Below are 21488 nucleotides of genomic sequence, written 5' to 3'. Positions count from 1 at the left end.
GTAGCGGCAATTTGAAAAACGTACATAAATTGAACAAGGGCAACAAGTACCTCCTCACCGTCATAGACACGTTTTCGAAATTCGCATGGGCTCTACCTTTGAAGGCGAAAACGGGAACGTGCGTCACGGAAGCATTCAAATTAATTTTTCGCGAAAGCGGTGGCAGACGACCACGGTTTCTGCAAACGGACAACGGTAAAGAATTTTACAATGCCGTATTCCAAAAGTTTATTCAAAAACACAAGATTCGACATTATTCGAGCTTCAGTCACATCAAAGCCAGCATCGTGGAAAGATTCAATCGAACCTTGAAAACACACATGTGGAAACGATTCACGCTTCGGGGAAATTACAAATGGGTCGACATCCTGCCGGAACTCGTCGACACCTATAATCACACGGCACACAGAACGATAGGCATGAAGCCAGCCGACGTTACCAAGTCCGACGAGCAGCGTTTAATTTCTACAGTTTACTGTCCAAAGTACACACCCACGACAAAAAAAGCTAAATACAAAATTGGAGACCAGGTGAGGATCAGCAAATTCAAACGCACCTTCGAGAAGGGGTTCACAAAAAATTGGAGCACGGAACTCTTTACGGTGGTTCGAGTTCTACCTGGAAACCGACACACGTATATAATAAAAGATAGTAGCGGCGAGATTTTGAAAGGAAGATTTTACGAAGAGGAACTCTCTAAAACGAAACACCCCGACACGTACCTCATCGAGAAAGTATTGCGTAGGAAAGGTGACAAACTGTTTGTCAAATGGCTGGGACTTCCGGAAAAGAGTTGGATCGACGCGGACGAAGTGATCTTGTGAGTACGTGGAACGTGGTGAAGCGTCTACCGGATCCGGAAAGTCAAACGAAGAAAAAGAACGGCGAGTTGCTTCCCGACAGCATCCGCTGTCTGATCGTAGGTCCTTCGGGGTGTGGGAAAACGACACTGCTCGTGGACAATTTTCTCCTCGCACCGAATTGGTTAAATTGGAAGAACAGGCACCTGTACGTGTTCTCGAAAAGTTTGGAGCAATCCAAATACCAGCAACTGATGAAACTGTACGATGGTCTGGACATTGCAACGTTCGCCTCGGAAATAAAACCACTCGACGATTGTCGTGAAAATTCAGTTGTTGTGTTCGACGACGCCATCCTGGAAAATCAAAATGAAATTCGCAACTTTTTCACGCAAGGTCGTCACAAAGGAATGGATTGTTTTTACCTAGCTCAAACGTTTTCCAAAATTCCAAAACAGTTAGTACGCGACAACGCCAATTTCATATGTTTGTTTCGTCAAGATCACACCAACCTCAAGCATGCGTACGATGACTACGTAGGCGGAGACATGAACTACAATCAATTTTCGGAAGGCTGCTCTACTTGCTGGAACGGTGACGATTTCGGATTTGTGACGATCGACATGACGAGAAAACCCAACGACGGAAAATACAGAAACAAAATCAACGATTTTCTAAACGTTGCAACGTTGTGAGAAACGACGTATATAAATAACGTCATGACGAAACGAAAAATCGAAGACGAAAATCTCAAGCTTCGCGATTACCTCGCGAAACGCTTCAAAGGTTGGAAATCCGAGAATCGCGGATTCTACGAAGAGAAGAAACGTCAGGATCAACCTGTGATCGATGCCATCAGCAGTCTAGGTAAAGAAATTAAAAGTGTCACGGAACAAAATAAAAATTTGATTAATGAACTCGTACCGCTCGCAGCTAAAAGTTACGCCGTACCCACACCCATTTCGAGCATTCCTTCGACACCGTTCGAACTGAAGGATGCACCGACACGACGTCGAGCCATAGGTAGCACGTCTTCGGATAAAATCGAGTTGGGACCTTTGGCACGAGACTACCTGAGCACGGGGAAATTCGACAAGGATGAAGTGTTCGGATTGTATCCCAGCATGGAAACCAGCGAAGGCGGCGGTGTGGTGTGGAAGATTGGGAAATCGAAGGTGACCTTCGAAGGCAACGACATTAAAGTCAATTTAGGCGACAAGGATAGTTGGAACAGGTATCCGGGTACGGTGGGACTGTGGGAACTCGTCGCCAAAAAGCAGCCGAAAGATTACACCGACGAAGATTACCAAAGTTACAAGGAAATTCTGATCATGACGGATGCCTTGTACCAGAACAACGACGCCTCGCAGAATAGGGTGAAATCGAGCAGCGGCGAGAAGTACAGGAATCTCATCAAACCGATTTGGAACCAGGTCAAAACAGGCAGCGGCGTCAAACGCTACAACACGTTACCCAAAGAATTCGTTTGGGTGGACGACGTGAGGAAACTCGTGGACCGATTGTTGGTGATAGCCGGCGAAGAGAATGCAGGCAACCGTAATTTCTACAACGAGAAGGTTGGCATCGTGGACATGATCAGCACGAAACTTTCCAACTTCATCGTGAACGACGACAAGGGCATAGGTTACCTGATCAAAATCATCAACACGCTGCCTCCGAAATTTTGGAACGTGGCCGAAGGAAAAGGACTCGTGAACGACATCATCAACAAGTTACCTTTCGAGATGCATCTACCTGGCTACCAGTACTGCGGGCCGGGTACCAAACTCGAGAAAAGATTGGAGAGAGGAGACAAGGGTGTGAATCCGTTGGACGCCGCATGCAAAGATCACGACATCGCTTACAACACTACGCAGACGGATCTGGATGCACGTCACGAAGCAGACAAAAAATTGGAACATGCAGCTTTCGAAAGATTCGTGAGCAGAGATGCATCGTTGGGTGAACGGGTCGCCGCACTGGGCACCACCATCGCCATGAACACGAAACAAAAATTGGGGTGGGGTATATAAATAACATACAGTAAAAAAAAACAACATGGCTTGCATAACTGATTTGCCACCCGAGCTACTATCTAAAATATTCAAGAAAGTAGTAAACGGAGATGTTAATAAACTTGTAATCATAGCAAGAACAATGCCGGAATTTCGCATCCCTTGTGAAATGGTTCTCAAGGACCTTCTTCGGGAGATCAGCGGCTTGAGGTGCAGTGATCTCAACATTCTGCTTTCGGCTGCAGGGGAAAAATTGAACGATAGGTCGGACGAACTGTACGAGGCGATGCAGGGAAGAAGATGGTATACTGATGATTGGTACAAGTCTATGCAGGAGAAGGAAGATATCCTTACGCACATCCTCGCGTTTTCGGAAGCACGGACTTTCTTCCTCTGTTAAAAAATCTTCGATACAAATCGTGAAAAAAAAAAAACTTGATATATAAATAACACACATCGTGAAAAAAAAATAATCTTCGGTATATATAAATAACACACATCGTGAAAAACAATTAAATTTCTCTCTAACACTTTGAAATTTTTCTTGATATGACGACCGAAAAAATAAGTGATCTCCAAGCATTAAAACAAATGCTAAATTTGTCAGTCGAGTATGTAAAAATTCAGGAATTGGAAGTCGACAAACCTTACACGATAACTTCCGGTTCAATCGTTTCTACCCAGTATGGTCCCAAGGTACGCCTGTTGCTCAACGCACAATACAGTCTATTTTTACCAGATCGATACGCTAACATGTTATCCGACGAGAAGCTATCTATTTTAATCGAGAACAAAACTCGAATCGTGTACAAGGGGACAAAGGAACTTCTTGGCAAGAAAACAAAGCACGTAATAGAATTTGTGTAACGACTGCGAGGCCTTGAAAATATATAAATAACATACCGTAAAAAACTACACAAGAAAAAATCTCAGAATATATATATAAATAACATACCGTGAAAATAACACATAGAGCATCAACATGAAGCCCAAGGGTGTCGTGTACCAGATACCATACTCCAATCTTAAAAATCTAGGTGCTCTCGATGGGTTACTCACCAAGAAACAACGCGAGAAGAAACGTTCTTGCTTGTCGAAAGGACACGGAATGAAATTGCTGCTCAGCACACCTCAATTGAAAAGATTGCAGCGTTCGCGGAAACAGCAAAAGATCGGAGGTTTCATATTCAGCATCCCGGCCATCCTGGCAGCATTGGGGGCCGTTGGAAGTTTGGCCGGCGGAAGTGCTGCCATCGCGAAAACCGTCATCGACTCGAAGAAGAACAAGGCGGAATTGGAAGAACAGAAACGTCACAACCTGGCCATGGAGAAGAAAAAGGGGAAGGGCGTGATGAGAAAGTTTAAAAAAAAGAAACAGAAGCACTCACCAACCGAGACATTGAATCTCTGATCGAACCGTTACAAATCAAACACTTCAGAGGAGTTTTCATGTCCGACTCGTTACCTTCAACCGTGAAAAAAAAAGAATGCGGGGTAGTCAACTTGGACGGTCAAGAAAATCCAGGCACGCATTGGATATGTTACCACAAAAATGATGATAAAGCATTCGTTTTCGATTCTTTCGGAGGTGTTCCACCTACAAATTTAGTCTATTATCTGAAAACGAACAAAACCTCTATATACTACAACGACGAACGCATTCAAGATTTCGGAGACGTGAACTGCGGTCATCTCTGCCTCTCCGTGCTCGCGTTTCTCTCTAAAATAAATAACCCTACGGTCGAGGATTTCCAGAAAGCATTGTGGAACCTCAAACAGCATCACTAGGATGGGCGTGTTCCATCTCACGAGCGAATCTTCAATCTTGAAACTCACGCTGCACGACGACATCGTCTATCCTAAATCCGTGGCTCTGCGTGCATTCTACAGCATGTACCTCATACCTAACGTCACCCAGCACAACAACAAAATTAGCGTCGGAAGCGAACACATCGTCGTCACGCCAGGACAATACAATCTTTCCACTTTGCAAGCTCAATTACCCAAAGGCACATATCTTTCTCAAAATTCGGTCACGCACAGAGTGGAAATCCTATCCGCGACGGAGACCGTGGACCTGGGCACCATAGGAGAACTTTTAGGTTTCGAGAACGACACCAAACTCGAAGCTGGTATCAAGCACGTAGCAACCAACATTCCTAAATTCTTGGCCATAGAGACTCTGAACGTACACTGTAACGTGGCCGAAGGTATGATCACGAAATCCTCGGACGGATTGTTAGGAAGTCACAAGCAGACGGGAATCATAGCCACTTTCAAACCAAGTTCCGAGTTCATGGAACCGATCATCTACACGCCCTCTTCGCCGATCTATTTTCCGGTATGTCGCAACCGCATAGACGACATAGAGTTGGTGGTGACGAACGAGAAAGGAGACGTGGTGGATTTTGCAGGTGCCACTACGACGGCCATCGTGGAGATCAACGTATAATAAATAACCATACATGTAAAATGGAGCAAATCGAAAGTTACGAATTGCAATCTTTCCCTCCCAACCGTCGCACGTTCGCCAATCTCAACGAGGCGAACAGGGAGATCGAATACGATGTGGACGTAGGCGATGGGTTCATTCATCCTCACAGAGCGGACCTCTACCTTCAATTCGACGTGGTGAAGAAGGAAAGCGGAGACGCGTTTCCCGCAGCAGCAAACTTGATACTCGTGGACAACTTCGTGCCTTACCTGTTCTCGCAGGTGGAGGTGAGGAAACACAACACCGTCATCGACAGAATAGATTATCCAGGCATCACGTCGACGGCAGTGGGAACGTTGAAATTATCCAAAACGGACGCAGCGTACTACCAGGCCGGGGGATTCGAAGCCGGGTCCAAAATATCGACGAAAAGTCACACGGTGCTCTTTCCCATGCGTCTGCTGCCTGGTTTCTTCTCGGACTACAAGGAGATCATGTGGAAGGGAGGACTGAGGGTCACGTTTCGAAGAGCGGCCAACGACAACGACGCACTGATGCGATACGCTACTTTGGGTCCGGACGGCACCACGCCGATAGCCAACACTTTACCCGAAGCGGCGAAATGCGTCATCCGGAGCATGGAATTGAGAATGCCGGTGGTGGAATACGAAACGAACTACGCCCTCAAGTACAAAGCGGGGATCTTGAAAAGTCCGCAGGTGTTGATTCACTTTCACGGTTACCAGTGCGTGCAGAAGATGGCGTCGGGAAGTCACATGGAATTCGACGTGACGACGCAGTTCAACAACATACAGTTCGACATGCCAGATTTCGTCGTAGTGCTTTTTCAGACCGGGCGCGATAACAATCAGGAGAAAGATTCCAGCAAGTTCGACGACTGCAAGATCAAGAACGTTTATCTGAAGAATGGACGCAACGAAGTGTTCCCGCGCGAGAATTACAACCTCGACGTGACCAAAAACGATTACCTCAAACTTTACGAAGCTTACACGGCTTACAAACGCGTGACCGAGGGAAGCGTGGACATGTACTACACGCCCAGCGAATTCAAAGCCCGGAGACCCATGACCGTCATCAACACATCTAAGAGGAAGAAGGTTGTGGTCAACGATCGAACCAACATCAAGGTCGTCTGCGAGTTCCACGACGCCTTGCCCGAGGATACCCTATGCAGTGTCATCCTGATTGCGGAGAAGTCCTTCGCCTACGACGTGAAGAACGAGAGGGTCACGGAACAGTTTTAAAATTCATAAAAAATTGCCACATACTAAAAATCAACATGCAACACATTTTAGGTTATATAAAATTTGTGAAAACCTTATAATACTGAAATATTAAAACAAACAGAGTCCCCCTTGTAGGTTAGTTCGGTGCGTAAATAAAAAAATGATAGGTTAAGTTATATCACTTAGGATCGTAAAAAAAATTAAAAAATCGTAAAAAAAAAAGATAGGTTAAGTTGTATCACGTAAGATCGTGATATACCTACCAAGTACGAGTGGGGGAAAAAATGAGTGCAGTGAAAATTTGTACTAAAACATCGCTAAACGCTATAACATCGACAAAAAAATTGTCAAAATATGTCAAAAACTTATATTCGATTGATAAAAAAAAATACCTACAAAATATGATCCTCAAATAATGACGTTCAAACAGTGCATAAATAAAAAAAATGATAGGTTAAGTTATATCACTTAGGATCATAAAAAAATTAAATAATCGTAAAAAAAAGATAGGTTAAGTTGTATCACGTAACATCATGATATACCTACCAAGTACGAGTGGGGAAAAAATGAGTATAGTGAAAATTTGTACTAAAACATCGCTAAACGCTAAAACATGGACAAAAAATTGTCAAAGTATGTCAAAAAGTGATATTCGATTGATAAAAAAAAAGGATACCTACTAAGTACTATTTTGAAACAACCCAATAGCACTACTGGAGCTCCATGTTAAGAATAGTGTTCCAGTACAGGAATGTAGGACTCTTTTCTACCATTACTTTTCTTCATGAAACCTTGGTTTCATCATCGTGTGGTCCTTCAGTGAGTAAGAAAGCATCCTCCTGCAGTTTTTCCAAAGCCAATGCTGTCACTTGGTGAGAATGTCTTGTTCTAATCACATGCGAGGCTGAAAGGAAAGAGTTGGTTGTGCCTGATGAAGCAATACCAGCTTCAGCCAATGCGCAAGTCCATCCTGATCCCTCCAAGTAGTCACCAAACGTTTCCCACATCGCCATCTCAATATGCAAGCCACCCATCATTACTATGAACGTTTCCTCTCCACGAGTATGAGGCCACTTCCACTGTGTGAATTTGGCTAGGGCATACAATGGTGCATCAACTGCCAAAACGGGTGTCTGTCCAGAGTGTAGATATTCTGTAGCCCAACGCACGACATTCATCCCGTGGTTCATCATGGTGGCCGTACCTGCCTTCTCATAGAAAAGATGAATAGTTTGTAATTGGTACATATATTAGTGAATAAATATATAGTCTGATATATTTAAAATTTGTGTAGTTGTATTCCCTGACCCCAAATATGTATACTTAGACACCAAGTTTGTGTTCCCAAGTGATTTAGAAGCCAAGATATTGATAATATACCTATATTTCAAAATGGCCGCTATAAAATCCAAGATGGCCGACGGAGGAGTTGGTTCCTATCAAAAATTGAAAGCTAAGCACCTAAGTAGTACCTGGAAAAAATTTGGTGCTTTTGTCCGGTGTGTCCACATTAACGCGAAATTCGATTTTAAGCTGCCGAACTAATACCATTTTAACAAAATAAGATTAATTTATAAGTTGGTTAGGTTCTGTTAAAAATATATATATATATATATATATATAAAATAATATCTGTATTTCACATGCATAGTTTCACAGTTTAACTCCTGTATAATAGTTATTAATTAGACAACAAACCAGACACGAAGCCATGGAGGAGCTCGGGGGGGGGCTCAAGCCCCTCCCTGAAATTCTACAAATGTGTCGTTCGGTAATTAGTTTTACTTCCATCTTGCATTATAAGTTGTAGTATACTAAGAAATTCATCTTCAGGGCTTCTACTATTCAATTTTTTGCCTTTAGATTGCGACTGCTGATAAGGGATGAGGTTCTCTCCCGAAATAAAGTTCTGGCTACGGGCCTGCAATAAACAATGGCACACACATCATAACGTGGTAATGAAATATATGTAGGCTCTATATATATGCTTAGATTATATTAAAAACTACTAGAATTGAAGCTCGTATTTCCAAGCTAAACAGGTGCATGCATAAGCAGTGAGTCAAATATCAGGGAGCATATGTGGGGAACTTTAACAAGTTAATTGCAGGATAGGACAATTCTAATATGGGCATGTAGAGAAGAAGGTTGATCCCTTGTGGCAACCTCAGAAGCATTGCCCCTGCGAAGGTGAAGGACGATAATGATATATATTTGAAACAGTTTCATGTTACGTGGAGGATCTAGCACAGCGCTGAAATGGACGAAATATGCCCTTGCCCACGATGGCGGCAGAAAGTGGACGGAAAATTGCTAGTCTGTCCCACACGAAAGGCGGTGTTCGCTTAGAGCGTGCAAATCAACAAGGCTCAAGCTTCCAGCGTTCGAATGGACATGACATGGTCAGCGATAAAATGGTCGAGGCAGAGGAGTATGGTCGTAGGCAGCTGATTGTATATCGGTCGATCAGTTTTCCTTGTTGGCAGAAAATGAAGATGTAAACGTTTGTAACGCATTAAATTTTTACTCCGATACGACCGTACCCAAAGACCAACAAATGGAGAGGTTCAATTTACACTAACCGAAAGATGTCTAAAATTTAATAGTTATTATCAGGGTGGTATTTGTAGGGAGTTAGGAGAAATTCCCACTCTGACGCTTGAGGGAAGGGGGGGTGTGTGCTACATATGTAATTTATATCTTATTCCGATGCTTCGAAAGACGTTGCTTGAAATTCTCGTCACTGGAAATTTTTCCAATAATACACTGGTTGTTATTATTCACAGTAAGCACGTCCCATTAAAAATAAAATATTTTTCTTCACGCTTTGAATCCAAGTATTACTACATAAATACATTGCTCGCAAAATTTCTACTTTTATATTCAATTTTATGATTCTGTTGTGATTTTATTTTAAAATGTAGGCCTACAACTTTACAACTTATCAAAATGTAAATGTTCATGACATCACAATAATCCTTGCATTTCACAATTTATCTCCTCCATTTTCATTTATTGGTGTTATTAGTATGCAACAAACATTGGCACACACAGTATAGGCCTAACGTGTAATGAAATTTTATACATATTTTATACTCAGGTTATATTAAAAATTACTGGAATTGAAGAAACTATTTCCAAGCTAAATTATAAATAAATTTTGAAAACATTTTAAAACACTAAATTTTTGACAAGTTTACAACTATTAATGTAAAGTATTGACTATACCAACGCTGGTTTCAAATATGCAGTATTTAACATGTTGGAAAGAAATGACTAACTTCAGAGTTTTCTTTGAAACATTAATTCACAGAAGTATCCAAAAAGCAAGCGCAAAACTCAACATATGTAGGATTGCGCCAAATAAACCAGCAGTCAAAATTATTGTTCGTTGGGCGTATTAGCACGCAAGAAGACGGCTAATGTCAAGATGCTCAGTGGTAGGATATATTACAGATATAGCACAGTATTTGCTTATTTTAAGTAAGGATCTTGACCTTCTAGTGCAAAACTATTTCATCCCGGAAGATGCATGCGCTGAGAAACTACGTCATTGCTCTTTAACTACGATTTTCCCGGATAAAGTTCGTTGGCGCATAATGTACTGTTTTTCAAATTTTGAATACATTTATATATAACTCATATTTGGCTATTTTACGTCACTTTCTAACTGATTACAAATTAAATAAGGTATTTCTAGCGCAGCGATAGATAGAAATGGGAATATGGCAAACTCGTCACACATTCTCCCTCAGAGCAATGACCTTAATATTATATGCCTGCACCATGTTTTTCAAATATCATAAACAATTAGATCTAAACGTTTTATTTTTCTGCTGCCAAAAACCTACCGTTTGTTTGACAACACCAGTGTCAAAGTTTGTCCGTTTTTTCGTTAACGGTTCTTTTGCAAACAAAGCTTCACATTTCCCCCTCCGAACAGAAGACTAAGAACGTCTGTCGGTTATTTCTTCCTAACTGATAAAAATAGCTAATGATGAGAGCACCTCTGTGCCTTTTGCTTGCAAGTTCCACCGTGTAGGAACGGGGAGAAAAGAATGCGGAATCAAAGAGTTCTTGCTTTATTATTCCCCCACTGGAATTATTATTTTTATGAGTGCTAGGACATAAAAATCACCAAAATATACAAATTAAAAATGCATTTATGCATAAAATTTCCATAAAAATGCTCTGAAACATAAACAAATGAGCCTTCCCAATAGCGTAATGGTAACATTATCGCCTTGTAATCAAGGGGTTTCGGGTTAGAATTCAAAACAAACGAAACCACAATGGATTTCAATTCTGGACTTATAAATAATTTCATAGCTTAGTTTTAATGTTACGTGAAGATGCTTAATCACGTGGATAAATTTGAGTCAATTATATTTTTTCGCTCTTAAAGTACGTGCCATAAATTTGAGAATGTCGAATCTCCGAATTAAGGGTGCCTAAATCAAAGCATGCATACAATATAATGAAGGTTCCATCGTCCGAAATATATTAGATGAATAGAGGGAATTTTGCACAATTTTGAATACTTAAAGTTTTGAATAGCGTTAGCTATCAGCATTTTGGTCGAGGATTTTGCACAATAGCGTTAATATATAACAATTATCATTTAAGTGCTTTCAATATTTTGGTTGACATAACTTAGTGATGATTGTTTTGGCTTAGTTGTAGTACATAAAAATTTGAGAACTTTATATTTACGATTTTAATTTCAGATCCTCAACAGATAATTCGATTGCATTGCCGAATAACGAAAATGAATGGGAAAAATACTCACTCGATAAGGAGCCAGGTAAGACATTTTATATATCAAGAGAGTTCATTTGCTTATTTTCATACTGTCACTTCTGTTATATTGTGGAATTGAAATTGTGCATATGTAACTAGATACCACAAAATAATCTCCTGAATGTGTGTGTATATATAAAGATAGCTGTTGTAACTTACACCGCCACCCCTTCCGGATGTCCACCGTTGAGTCGAATGTTGATAATTTTGATAACTCGCGATTTAGAACTGAACGAAATGCATGGAAATTTTAAAAGAATGAAACTTGTAACTTGCTTACTCATTTTAAAATTAAATTATAGAACTGAAAATTATTCAAGAATATTATTTAAAAAATCGCTAAGATAGTACCTATAATCTCAGAGGAGAGGAAAGTGTAGTTTCCCGGATGGGAACAAATGTAGGAAGTAGAGTATGGAATATATATATATATATATATATATATATATATATATATATAATGAGGGGCTTAATTCGAACACTGCTTCAGATTAATTGCAAACCTAATTACAGTAACCTTAGCTTTTGCTTTGCGCTGACTGATTTCTTAGTTGGCAATTTGGCAATTCGAGACGTGTTACGCCTACAAGAGAGAGTAACTAACTTCTCCGATAACATATTGCAAAGTTTGTATGCTTTTCCTAGCCGGTGCTGAAAGCAGGCAGCATGATGGAGACGACATTCCAAGCAGACGCTTGCCAAAGAGAAATTGCCTGACTCACCCTCCGGGTCATGAAACTTCAAGCTTCGCTGTTTATTTTACTGTCACAGACAACATGTGTTCCTCGAGAATTCCATGTAGCTGAAAGTGGCTGCTTCTCGTCGAAAGAAACCATTATATCGTCTCCACAACACTGGAGCGTTGAACTTGGTGGCAACCTCACCGCAGATTTTCAATATAACCTATCATTTAAGTTCATGTGTTAGCGTATGTAGGCATGATAATAAAGACGTTCGATACCTGGTGGAGACACATTGTACAGTGCTTCAGATCCCACTTTAAACTGTAGGTCCAGTCCCGATTGGCCTACATGTTCATAAGGTGGACTCAAATAACTTTTAAAAAATCAAAAACCTCAAAACTCATCTATATTCTATCCCGGAAATCTCTGGAGCAAGGCCACCCATAAGGGCAGAGGGCAGGGAAGGGAAGAAAGCGAGTGAGTGGAGCGAAGCAGTACACGCTGCTGCAGAGGCTGGTAACTGCAGTCGCTTTTACCCCTCCACTCAATCCCGTTCCCTCACACTAGTTCGATATGGTCGAGTCCTCTCGAGTCAATACTTTTGCAGAGACTTGATTTCTTTCACTCGCTCCAGAGATTCCCGGGACAGAGTATAGGCATGAACCTCACGAAAGGATTACTCGACCCGCTCTTGGAAATTAGCATTGTTAATTGTAATTTATGGAGAAAAAGACAGAAATCTTATTACTTTGGTAATCGAAAACGGAAACTGGACCACATGGTTGCCACTGACATTCAAGAAAATACAAGCTTGAACTGAATAAACTAAGGAAAGAGTATTGTGCCAGCAGAAACACAATGGATGAGGCTGCAGGGTACATCGTTTCCTCCCCTTAAATCATACATGGTAATATTTGGTATTATCCTTATTTTATGATGCTTATCTGTTAGGGATATACATGCTGAGACTCCAGTTCTGTTCACGTGCAGTTTTAATTTCATTTTTTTCAAATACATTGAGGCATTAGACTAGTACAAACTATAAACTGATTAATTTCGGATACAGTGCGCAGATACAGAATAAAAATAAAATGTTTCCTTATCCAAATATTGAATAATTGAAAACAACATATTTACTCTGCGTAGAGTTGTTTTTTAAAGCCAATAATACTTTCTGCAATAGATAAATACAAAAATGATATTGACCTAATACTAGGTAGTCTACAATCACTTGACTAATAAAATAATAGTTTCATCTAATCGTCATTCAATGTCATTGTAGCGAATAGCCTGAAGAAAAATAGCGTTGCAAACCTAGAAAAATACACATACAATGCATTTTTAAATGAACTGATAAAATGAACTTTGCGGAAAACCACTACAAACAGCCACTTATTTTAAATCCCTTGTATAGCTCTTTTAAAGTTAATCGCGACAATAAGAATGAATGATAATTAAATGAAATTGACATCGATATATTGTTTCGTTATTTTACGTCGGTTTTTTTAATTTCGTAATCGTTGTCGGGATAAGCAGAAATGAACAGAACACCCACACTCAGCCGAATCTCTGCTAGCCTGTTTCATCAGTTTAGAAGTCGCAATTGACCTACAGGTGTAAAAGAAAAAAGTCAAAACAGAACTAGTAGAGGCAGAAGCTTTGGAATAACCAAAAAAATAGTTTATCGGAACCAAATAATATAATCAACAAATGAGCGAAAACAAATGATTGTTCGCCAGAAACAAATTCTTATTATTAGTAATTTGCAAAAAGGCATTCAAAAATGTAGACAAAAATATGAAATTTACTAAAGGCTACTAAATTTTCTTTTTGCGTTCACCAAAAAGATTAACCATTAATTCAAACACAAATTCCGTCTTTTCTGTGTAATAAATTTCTAACACAATACTGCAATTATGTAGGGGAGGGTGGAGCAAGTGAGACAGGTTGGTCAAGTGCGTCCACCGTAGCTAAATTGTAGACCACGACAGGAAATGACTCCGCGAGAAACTAGTTGGTTTCATGGAAGCTGGAGAGGCTGTGTGTGAAGTTGTATGCTCACTTGAAAATTGACGATTTTATAGGTATATATTTATTTTCGGTGTTATCTTTATAAGGATTAAGGTGTATACAGAAGCCTGCATTGCGTAAATATATATTTTTATATTAATATATTTATTGCATAATATATCTCTTTACGAACCTCATGCTGACACACGGTGAATGTAACATTATTATACTCGCATACAGGGGTCGAGTGAATGAAACATGTGGGGTGGGGTAAGAGCGTCCACCTAGAATCTTAGACGTTCGCACTAGTCCCAGGTTGATTGATTCACTGGTAGGCTATTTTTCGTTGCTTTACTACCGTTAGTTTAATTTTAACGACAATGTCCCCATGTGTATTGAGCAATATGAGTGCTACATTTTTCGTTCTGGGGAATGTCCACTCATTCCTTTTGTCAGTTAATTTTGCTGTCCGAAGGACTCCCCAGCACATTCCATTAATCTGGACATGATTTAAGTGATTTAGAACGTTTGTCTGGTGAAAGTTATTTGCCAAGTTTCAGTGTTCAATTTTTGTATCTGACTGGTCTCATTTGCCTCACCCGGTGGGGCAAGTGAGTACACATGCAGACTTGACTTATTTCAATTTTTTAACAGAGAAGTTAATTATTTTTTGTATTTGAACTACATAGAAATATTCATAACTGTTCTACGTGTAGCCTGGTAAAAGTTTGTTTCTTCTCAAACAAATAATGTGCACACTGTGACCTTTTTTTTCTTATAGGGTCTCACTTGCCCCACTCTCCCCTATATAGCACGATTAAGACTTGCTTATTTGTCTTTTAAAACCATGTCATTGCCACATGCTGAAAACACAATTTTTAAAATTCGACACGTAAAAACTTCCTCCCTTCTACATTATACTGAACTGAGCAGTGTACTCCCCACCCCTCACCCTCATTATATATCTCTCTCACACACAAATGCTACACATATTTTCACGTAAAGCAAGCCAAACCGCCTTCATTCCCCACTGTCTGCGATGCTGGTATGCTAATTAACGGTAACCAGTTGCTAGAAATAGCAAACCTTCTTGGTGCCTATCCATGCATCTATGCTCGCAACAATAATCACCAGCTATTTTTCACGGTCTCGAAGGGGGAGGTTAGCAATTGCTGCTACACTGCTGAAAGAGCAGTTCTAAACTGGCGAGGCTCCTTTCTTCCCTGTTTCACACTTGTGACGTCTTCATCAGTTGAGAGGTCGTTTTCCAAGCTAATATTTATCAAAAATTACTTGAGAAGCACAATGACAAGAGTGGACTGACCCTGTTAACCATGGAAAGCGATCGGGCTCGAAAACTGCACTTGACCAAACTTGCACAAGAATTTGTTCCCATAAAAAACGCAGAAGATGGGTAATCGGCATTTAACAATATCGTAATTTTTGTAGTAACAGTGTATTTTCATCTATAACTATATATTTGTATATACAGTACCTAAGTGTAGGCGGGAGTTAATATTTTAGATTTTTTTTATCTTTAGGGGCGCACAACTGAAAGTTGAGGTGGGGGGCGCAGAGCATGTTAGTTACGCTTACTGTTTAAGAATCAAAGGTGCAGGCCCGTAGCCAGGCAGGGACCAGGGAGGGGCTCAGCCCCCCTGGCAGGGCTGCCGGCCCCCTTGACGTTAGGTAAAACTATGTTGTATTCTAATTTCTTTGAGGTGAAGAGTGAAAATATAGATAGCATATATTATTTTGTTCACAAGTTCGCGAGAAAAAAATCACATAACATGAACAGCAGCTATTAGATTTGTTCATCTTGTTTGTGAGCAGAAGTCTAAGTTGCGGCAAGTGTTTAGAAGATTCTCTAGACTTTAGAAAGTTATTTCATAAGGGAGCTTCTTTATCTGTAACTTCCCTGCTCCTGTTGCAGCCTCTCGTTTGACAAATATCTGTGACTTTCAACGTCATCATCCACACTTCTTCCACAGCTGCATCAAATCAGAGCAGATCCAAAGTTTTGGGAACGAAGGGGAGTGTTATTGTTTCGTCCGGGGTACGGTAGGCACTACGATTGAAGTGAATATTGTACATTTTTACTTGTATGATATAAAAACCTGTATCATCGGAAATAGTATGGAGTGTGTATTAAGGGATGGTGTCAGTAGTAGGGATGGCCAGATCCGAATCCGGTTGTTTCCGGATCCTTGGGATCCGGATCCTAAACTTTTCGGATCCGGATCCGTTTGGCCATCCCACATGAGAGCTTCTTTGGCAAGTAATGGAAACAGAAATGGAAACACACATAAATGTGAGACATTCCTTTCCAGGATGAAACCTTTAACACATTTAACAAGATAGTAATGTTTATACAAAATTATACAATTGTTCTACAGTTACAGTTTTAAAAATTAAAATATAACATTATAATATATGCAGTGTTATATAATTACAAAGTTTAAGACTAACAAGGGAGGTTATCTAAGTGTCCCCCTCCGATTTCCATGAAACTTGTCAGGTGTTTAAGAGGGGCCCAAAGGAAGAAATACGTGTTGTTTTTATGTTTCAGCTAAAAAACTGTTTTAGGGGGCAAACCCCCCCCCCCCTCAAATGTCAAGATGAGGAGAAATTGAAGTGGGGATCTGACCCCGAAACCACGTAAATATGGCATAGGAAGAAACAGGGGGTATAGGGCTCTTCTATACACCTGCCACATTTCATGGAAATCGGAGGGGGACACAGGGGTCAGATCCTTACTTCAATTTGTCCTCATCTTGACATTTGAGGGGGTTTTGCCCCCTAAAACAGTTTTTTAGCTGAAACAAAAAAACACCTGCCAATTTTCATGGAAATCGGATGGGGACACAGGGGTCAGATCCCCACTTCAATTTGTCCTCGTCTTGACTTTTGACGGCGGGGGTTGCCTCCTAGAACAGTTTTTTAGCCGAAACAAAAAAACACGAATTTCTTCCTTTTGGCCCCTCTAAACACCTGACAAGTTTAATGGAAATCGGAGGGGGGCACTTAGATAACCTCCCTTGTTAGTCTTATACTTTGTAATTATATAACACTGCATATATTATAATGTTATATTTTAATTTTTAAAACTGTAACTGTAGAACAATTGTATAATTTTTGTATAAACATTACTATCTTGTTAAATGTGTTAAAGGTTTCATCCTGGAAAGGAATGTCTCACATTTATGTGTGTTTCCATTTCCAATATATTCGAATGAATACATATTCGTTTCAATGCCATTTACAAAATCACCTCTGACATTTTATGTTAAACAAGTAAGATTATTTTTGTGCACGAGTGTGTTAGCCGATGCGTAGCAAAGTACTTTAGGAGCAACACTTGAAAAATCTTGTAGAACTAACTAATGAAAAATTTCTTTGTAATCGAAGATTATAATACCTTTTAAGGTGTGGTAATATTATAATGGGATTGAGATACGAAACTCTCGGATCCGGATCCAGATCCGGAACTTTCGGATTCGGATCCGTTTGGCCATCCCTAGAGTATTTGCATGACATTTCTAAATTTTTTGTTTTATAATAATATAACGACCCCCTCCCCCACACAATTTACCTTCATTTAATACTTCTAAACTTTTGAAAAATGGACTTGATTTACAAAGCTCCCCCTGATAACCCGTGAACCCTCCCTGGAGATCAATTCTAGCTACGGGCCTGCAAAGGTGCCCCTCAGAAATTGGCACATAAAATAGGCACAACCGTCGTTAACAACTCTGCTCTATATTTGATCTCATTAATATTGCCAGCCGGAAACAATAAGAAAGAGAATCATTTAGTATTTTGCTGCTCGAAAAGATTGTTTTTATTTGCACTAATGGTAATATTTAATATATCTTGCGCCGTAGATAAAATTCTATGTCATATTTTTTTAATCAAAATTACGGTAGCTTACTCCTTTGTTGCGTGTAGCATAGGTATGGGACGTTTCTCTCATCTCTCACTTGAGTATAACTTATTATTGTGATATGGACTTAATGGTGAAAACTAATGAAATTCTGTTTCAGTCAATTATATATTCAGGTCACCTCAGGTGTGTCTGCTCTTAAGTGGAAACGCAGTTCATGATAGCCAAGTCTCTGATTGCTTATCGCTACCTCGGTTCGTGTCAGTAGCTCAGATGAAGCACACAAGGAAAGGGGTTTAAAAGAAAGCCAGACATCTAAGAAGAAAACGCTGTTGTCCTGAACGCCTGTTAAAAAAAATCCATATAGTTCGCCGAGACCCTTTGATTCTTTATCTATATGTTTCTAGCGGCTGCACTTTCTTCTTTAAATTAAAGGGATGTGGAGTTAGGGCTTCACAAATTCTCGATCTCTGTTAGAGTGCATCAACAATCACAATCCGGTTGTCTTGTTCCTTCTTCCCAGGGTACTCTTGACGAGCGGCTGGGTGAGTTCTAGGAATGGTAACGAGACGAGACTTGACAGAGCCTCGGTTCCGTTCTTGGTATTGTCTTTGATTTATAGCCGGCTCCGTGGATTCGATCTCGCCACCGAAGTTCTCGGGCTCGATCCCCGACCTGGGTTTGAACATGAGTGTTCTTTGCGAGTTTTCCTCTATCAATTTCCCTAATCATCACTCATCTTCAACGTCGTGATTAGTAAAAACAAATACGACGAGAAATACCAAAAATACATCCTGATTTACAAACATTGTTCGTCTCGTCTCGAATTACATAAGATAAACAACATCTACAGCATGCCACCGCACAAACTTTCACAGCGTAGAAGGCAAAATTTTTTTTTTTCGTTTTGATGCCTCGTTTCGGAACTACGAATCCTCGTAAACCTGAATTTATCCTGCATATATACAACCGCGCAACACAGACTCACAATTACCACTAATTGCCTTTACTTTGTAATTACTATAAATAAAATATGAGACTTATCAATAAAGAATCAGATAGATATTCGCTTTGTAAAGAGGTCGCTCAGTAAAATAAATTTCGTTTAAGTAAATCTCTCAAATATCATACAAAGGTCTCGAAAGAGATTGAGAGTCTCGGACACTAAGTTTCGGTTCGCCTCGAACTGTCTCGAATGGCCTGGTCCTCTTCTCGTCTCGAGTTTGACAAGGCTGTCTCGGTCTCGTAGAAAATTTAGTGAATGTAGTCATGAAACAGCTAGACTATTCTTCTGTTCTGAAAAAAAAATCTTTCAAAATTTAGAATTTGATAGGGTGAAAATGTCAATTTAGCAAAAATAGATTAACCAAAACTGTAAGAATCAATATCCATCTCTCTATATCGGTAACTTCGTAGATCTGATCGATTTTGGGCTCTTGCTAATTTGAAAATCCCGCTGAACCAATGGGTGGGGGTTGAGCCCTCCTAACTCTCCCTTATATAAAACTATGCCGCCAAGACACAGAGAAACCAGTGAAGCAATTGCAAGTCAGCCCAGTGAGTCATTAAAATTTAATTTGTCATAAGGTGAACACACCAACTGATTTAAAAATGAAGAAAAAAGTCTGATACGTAATTAGTAATTACATTCCCCAACCGAAGACCAGAACCTACGAAAGCTAAGGTGTGGCTATTAAGAGGAGGAGGCAAAGATGACCTTCAGTGATATGTTTCATGGCATCTGCTATAACCGACAATTTTGAGGTTGCGAGGATCCAAAGGCCCACAATGAAGCGACTCATCCTCTGTGACGTAACAAAGAAGGGCGTGATCAGCATTCTGCTCTTAGATACTGAGAAGAACAAGGGACGAGGGGCAAGTCTGGCAGATTTACGAGTTAATTCAGTCAAAGACAAAGCACATACATTCCTTTGCAAATGCCATAAATCACAGTTCCTCTCAAGCGGTGACTGCTTACTAACCAACAATGCCTGACCGTAGCTGCTCTGGTGATTAGTATTGAAATTTACGTCCTCGAAAAATAGTTGTTGTTTGTACTTTATACAGTCTAATCAGGGGAGAAGAGGAAGTGAATATAGTCATTGGCAACTCTCACCAGATGTCAAATCAGATAACTGCAATTGCGAATAGAATATTTGAACAAAGGTCAACGATCAAATTAATCTCAAACAATCCGTTTGAAGGTAGCGACGTGACGTAAAGAATTCCGGGTAGAAATGTGGCATAGATGCAACGTCGTGGCCTTGTTATCAAGGGGTCGATACCCGGTGGAGGCACATTAGCGGTTATGGTCCCACTTTAAACTGTATGTTCAGTCCCAATTAGCCTATCTGTGCATAAAGTGGACTAAAAACTCAGACTCATAAGGGGGGGGCAGAATAGAGTCTCAGAGGACAGGTGCACTGGTGCCACCCTTTAGCTACGGACGACGTCAGAACACACGTCATTTTACATCTTGCATCCAAAGTTAACAATCATTTAACACACTAACACTCCTGTGATATTATCTGTAACTGCAACGTAATTGCCCAAGAGGCATCAATTTTATAATTTTTTATTATATTTTGGGTATAAATAATAATTATATTTTGGGTAAAATTACGCGAGAAACATTGATAGTTCATATAAAAATGTTAAAATGTATTCCTCACTAGCAGAAAGTAGTGTTGCCAACCTTTTGCAAGTTTGTTATAGGTTCTAGAAATGTGGCTATGTAATCTAGGGGTTTTAAGTTACGTACCACAAAATATAACTCTTTGAGAAAATAATACTCTTTTTGGATCTTTTTATGAACTCCAATGCAAATTAAAAAATAAAATTTTTACAGTAGTATTTTTTAAAAATTTCGTGTGCCCCTGTTTGACACGTATTTAATGTATGCTGAAGAAAATGGTGTGAGACTGTAGGACATATATATCTGCAATGGACATCTACAATGCAACAATACTTGCCTAGCATTCTTGTAAACTAGTTATGGGCACCAATCCTGCTGTCTTCTAGTATTGCATAATACAATAACACTTTGAATGACTTTCGAAACAACTTCACATGGTTGTAGGACCATAACAGTACTATGGCCTGGAATTTTGTATTCACTTTGGTTTATCTTGGGGCCACAGCAACTCTCCAATAGTAATTTTTGTGTAAAATTTAAATTTGTTGCTCTTCTTCTTCTTCTAATTGAATTTGTTGGAAAAGTGATATCAAAATCATAATGTGCCATCTGACAAGGCTCCAATTCTTTTTCAAAGAAATCTAACCAACTGTCCATGAATTTGTTTTGTACATCACTACATACTGAAAAGCACACACTTGGAAACCTCCCATCCTGAGAGAATTGCAGTTATGTAGATTAAAACTGACTGAAAATATTTGAGACTTCTGGGAACAACAGTAAAACACCAGCAATCTTAGGACCAGGCCCATACCCAGAATTTTTTCAGGGGGAAGCAAGCCCGAAAATGTGTGTGTGTGTGTGTATATATATACACATAGCATTGTCATGATATAGTATATATGTCAATATACTAGCAAATTAATTATTTTAACAACTGGTTCAAAATGGCAAGAAATCAGAAGATAGATTAACTGTTTC

The 21488-nt window shown here is 39.8% G+C and overlaps 1 protein-coding gene across 1 annotated transcript in view; it reads left to right on the top strand.

Annotated features, from left to right (window-relative positions):
• The window catches only part of LOC145980654 (uncharacterized), a 76686-nt gene that overhangs the window by 31639 nt on the left and 23559 nt on the right, over positions 1-21488 (top strand). The window contains exon 3 of the mRNA XM_083113708.1: positions 11224-11300. Coding sequence (XP_082969834.1) covers positions 11224-11300 — 77 coding nt within the window. The remainder of the gene's footprint in view (positions 1-11223; positions 11301-21488) is intronic.

This window comes from Lepisma saccharinum, chromosome 2, assembly GCF_977018435.1.
Source record: "Lepisma saccharinum chromosome 2, izLepSacc3.1, whole genome shotgun sequence".
Classification (NCBI taxonomy): Eukaryota; Metazoa; Arthropoda; class Insecta; order Zygentoma; family Lepismatidae; genus Lepisma; species Lepisma saccharinum.
Note: the sequence above shows the minus strand (reverse complement) of the source record. Positions and strands in the feature narration are given on the sequence as shown.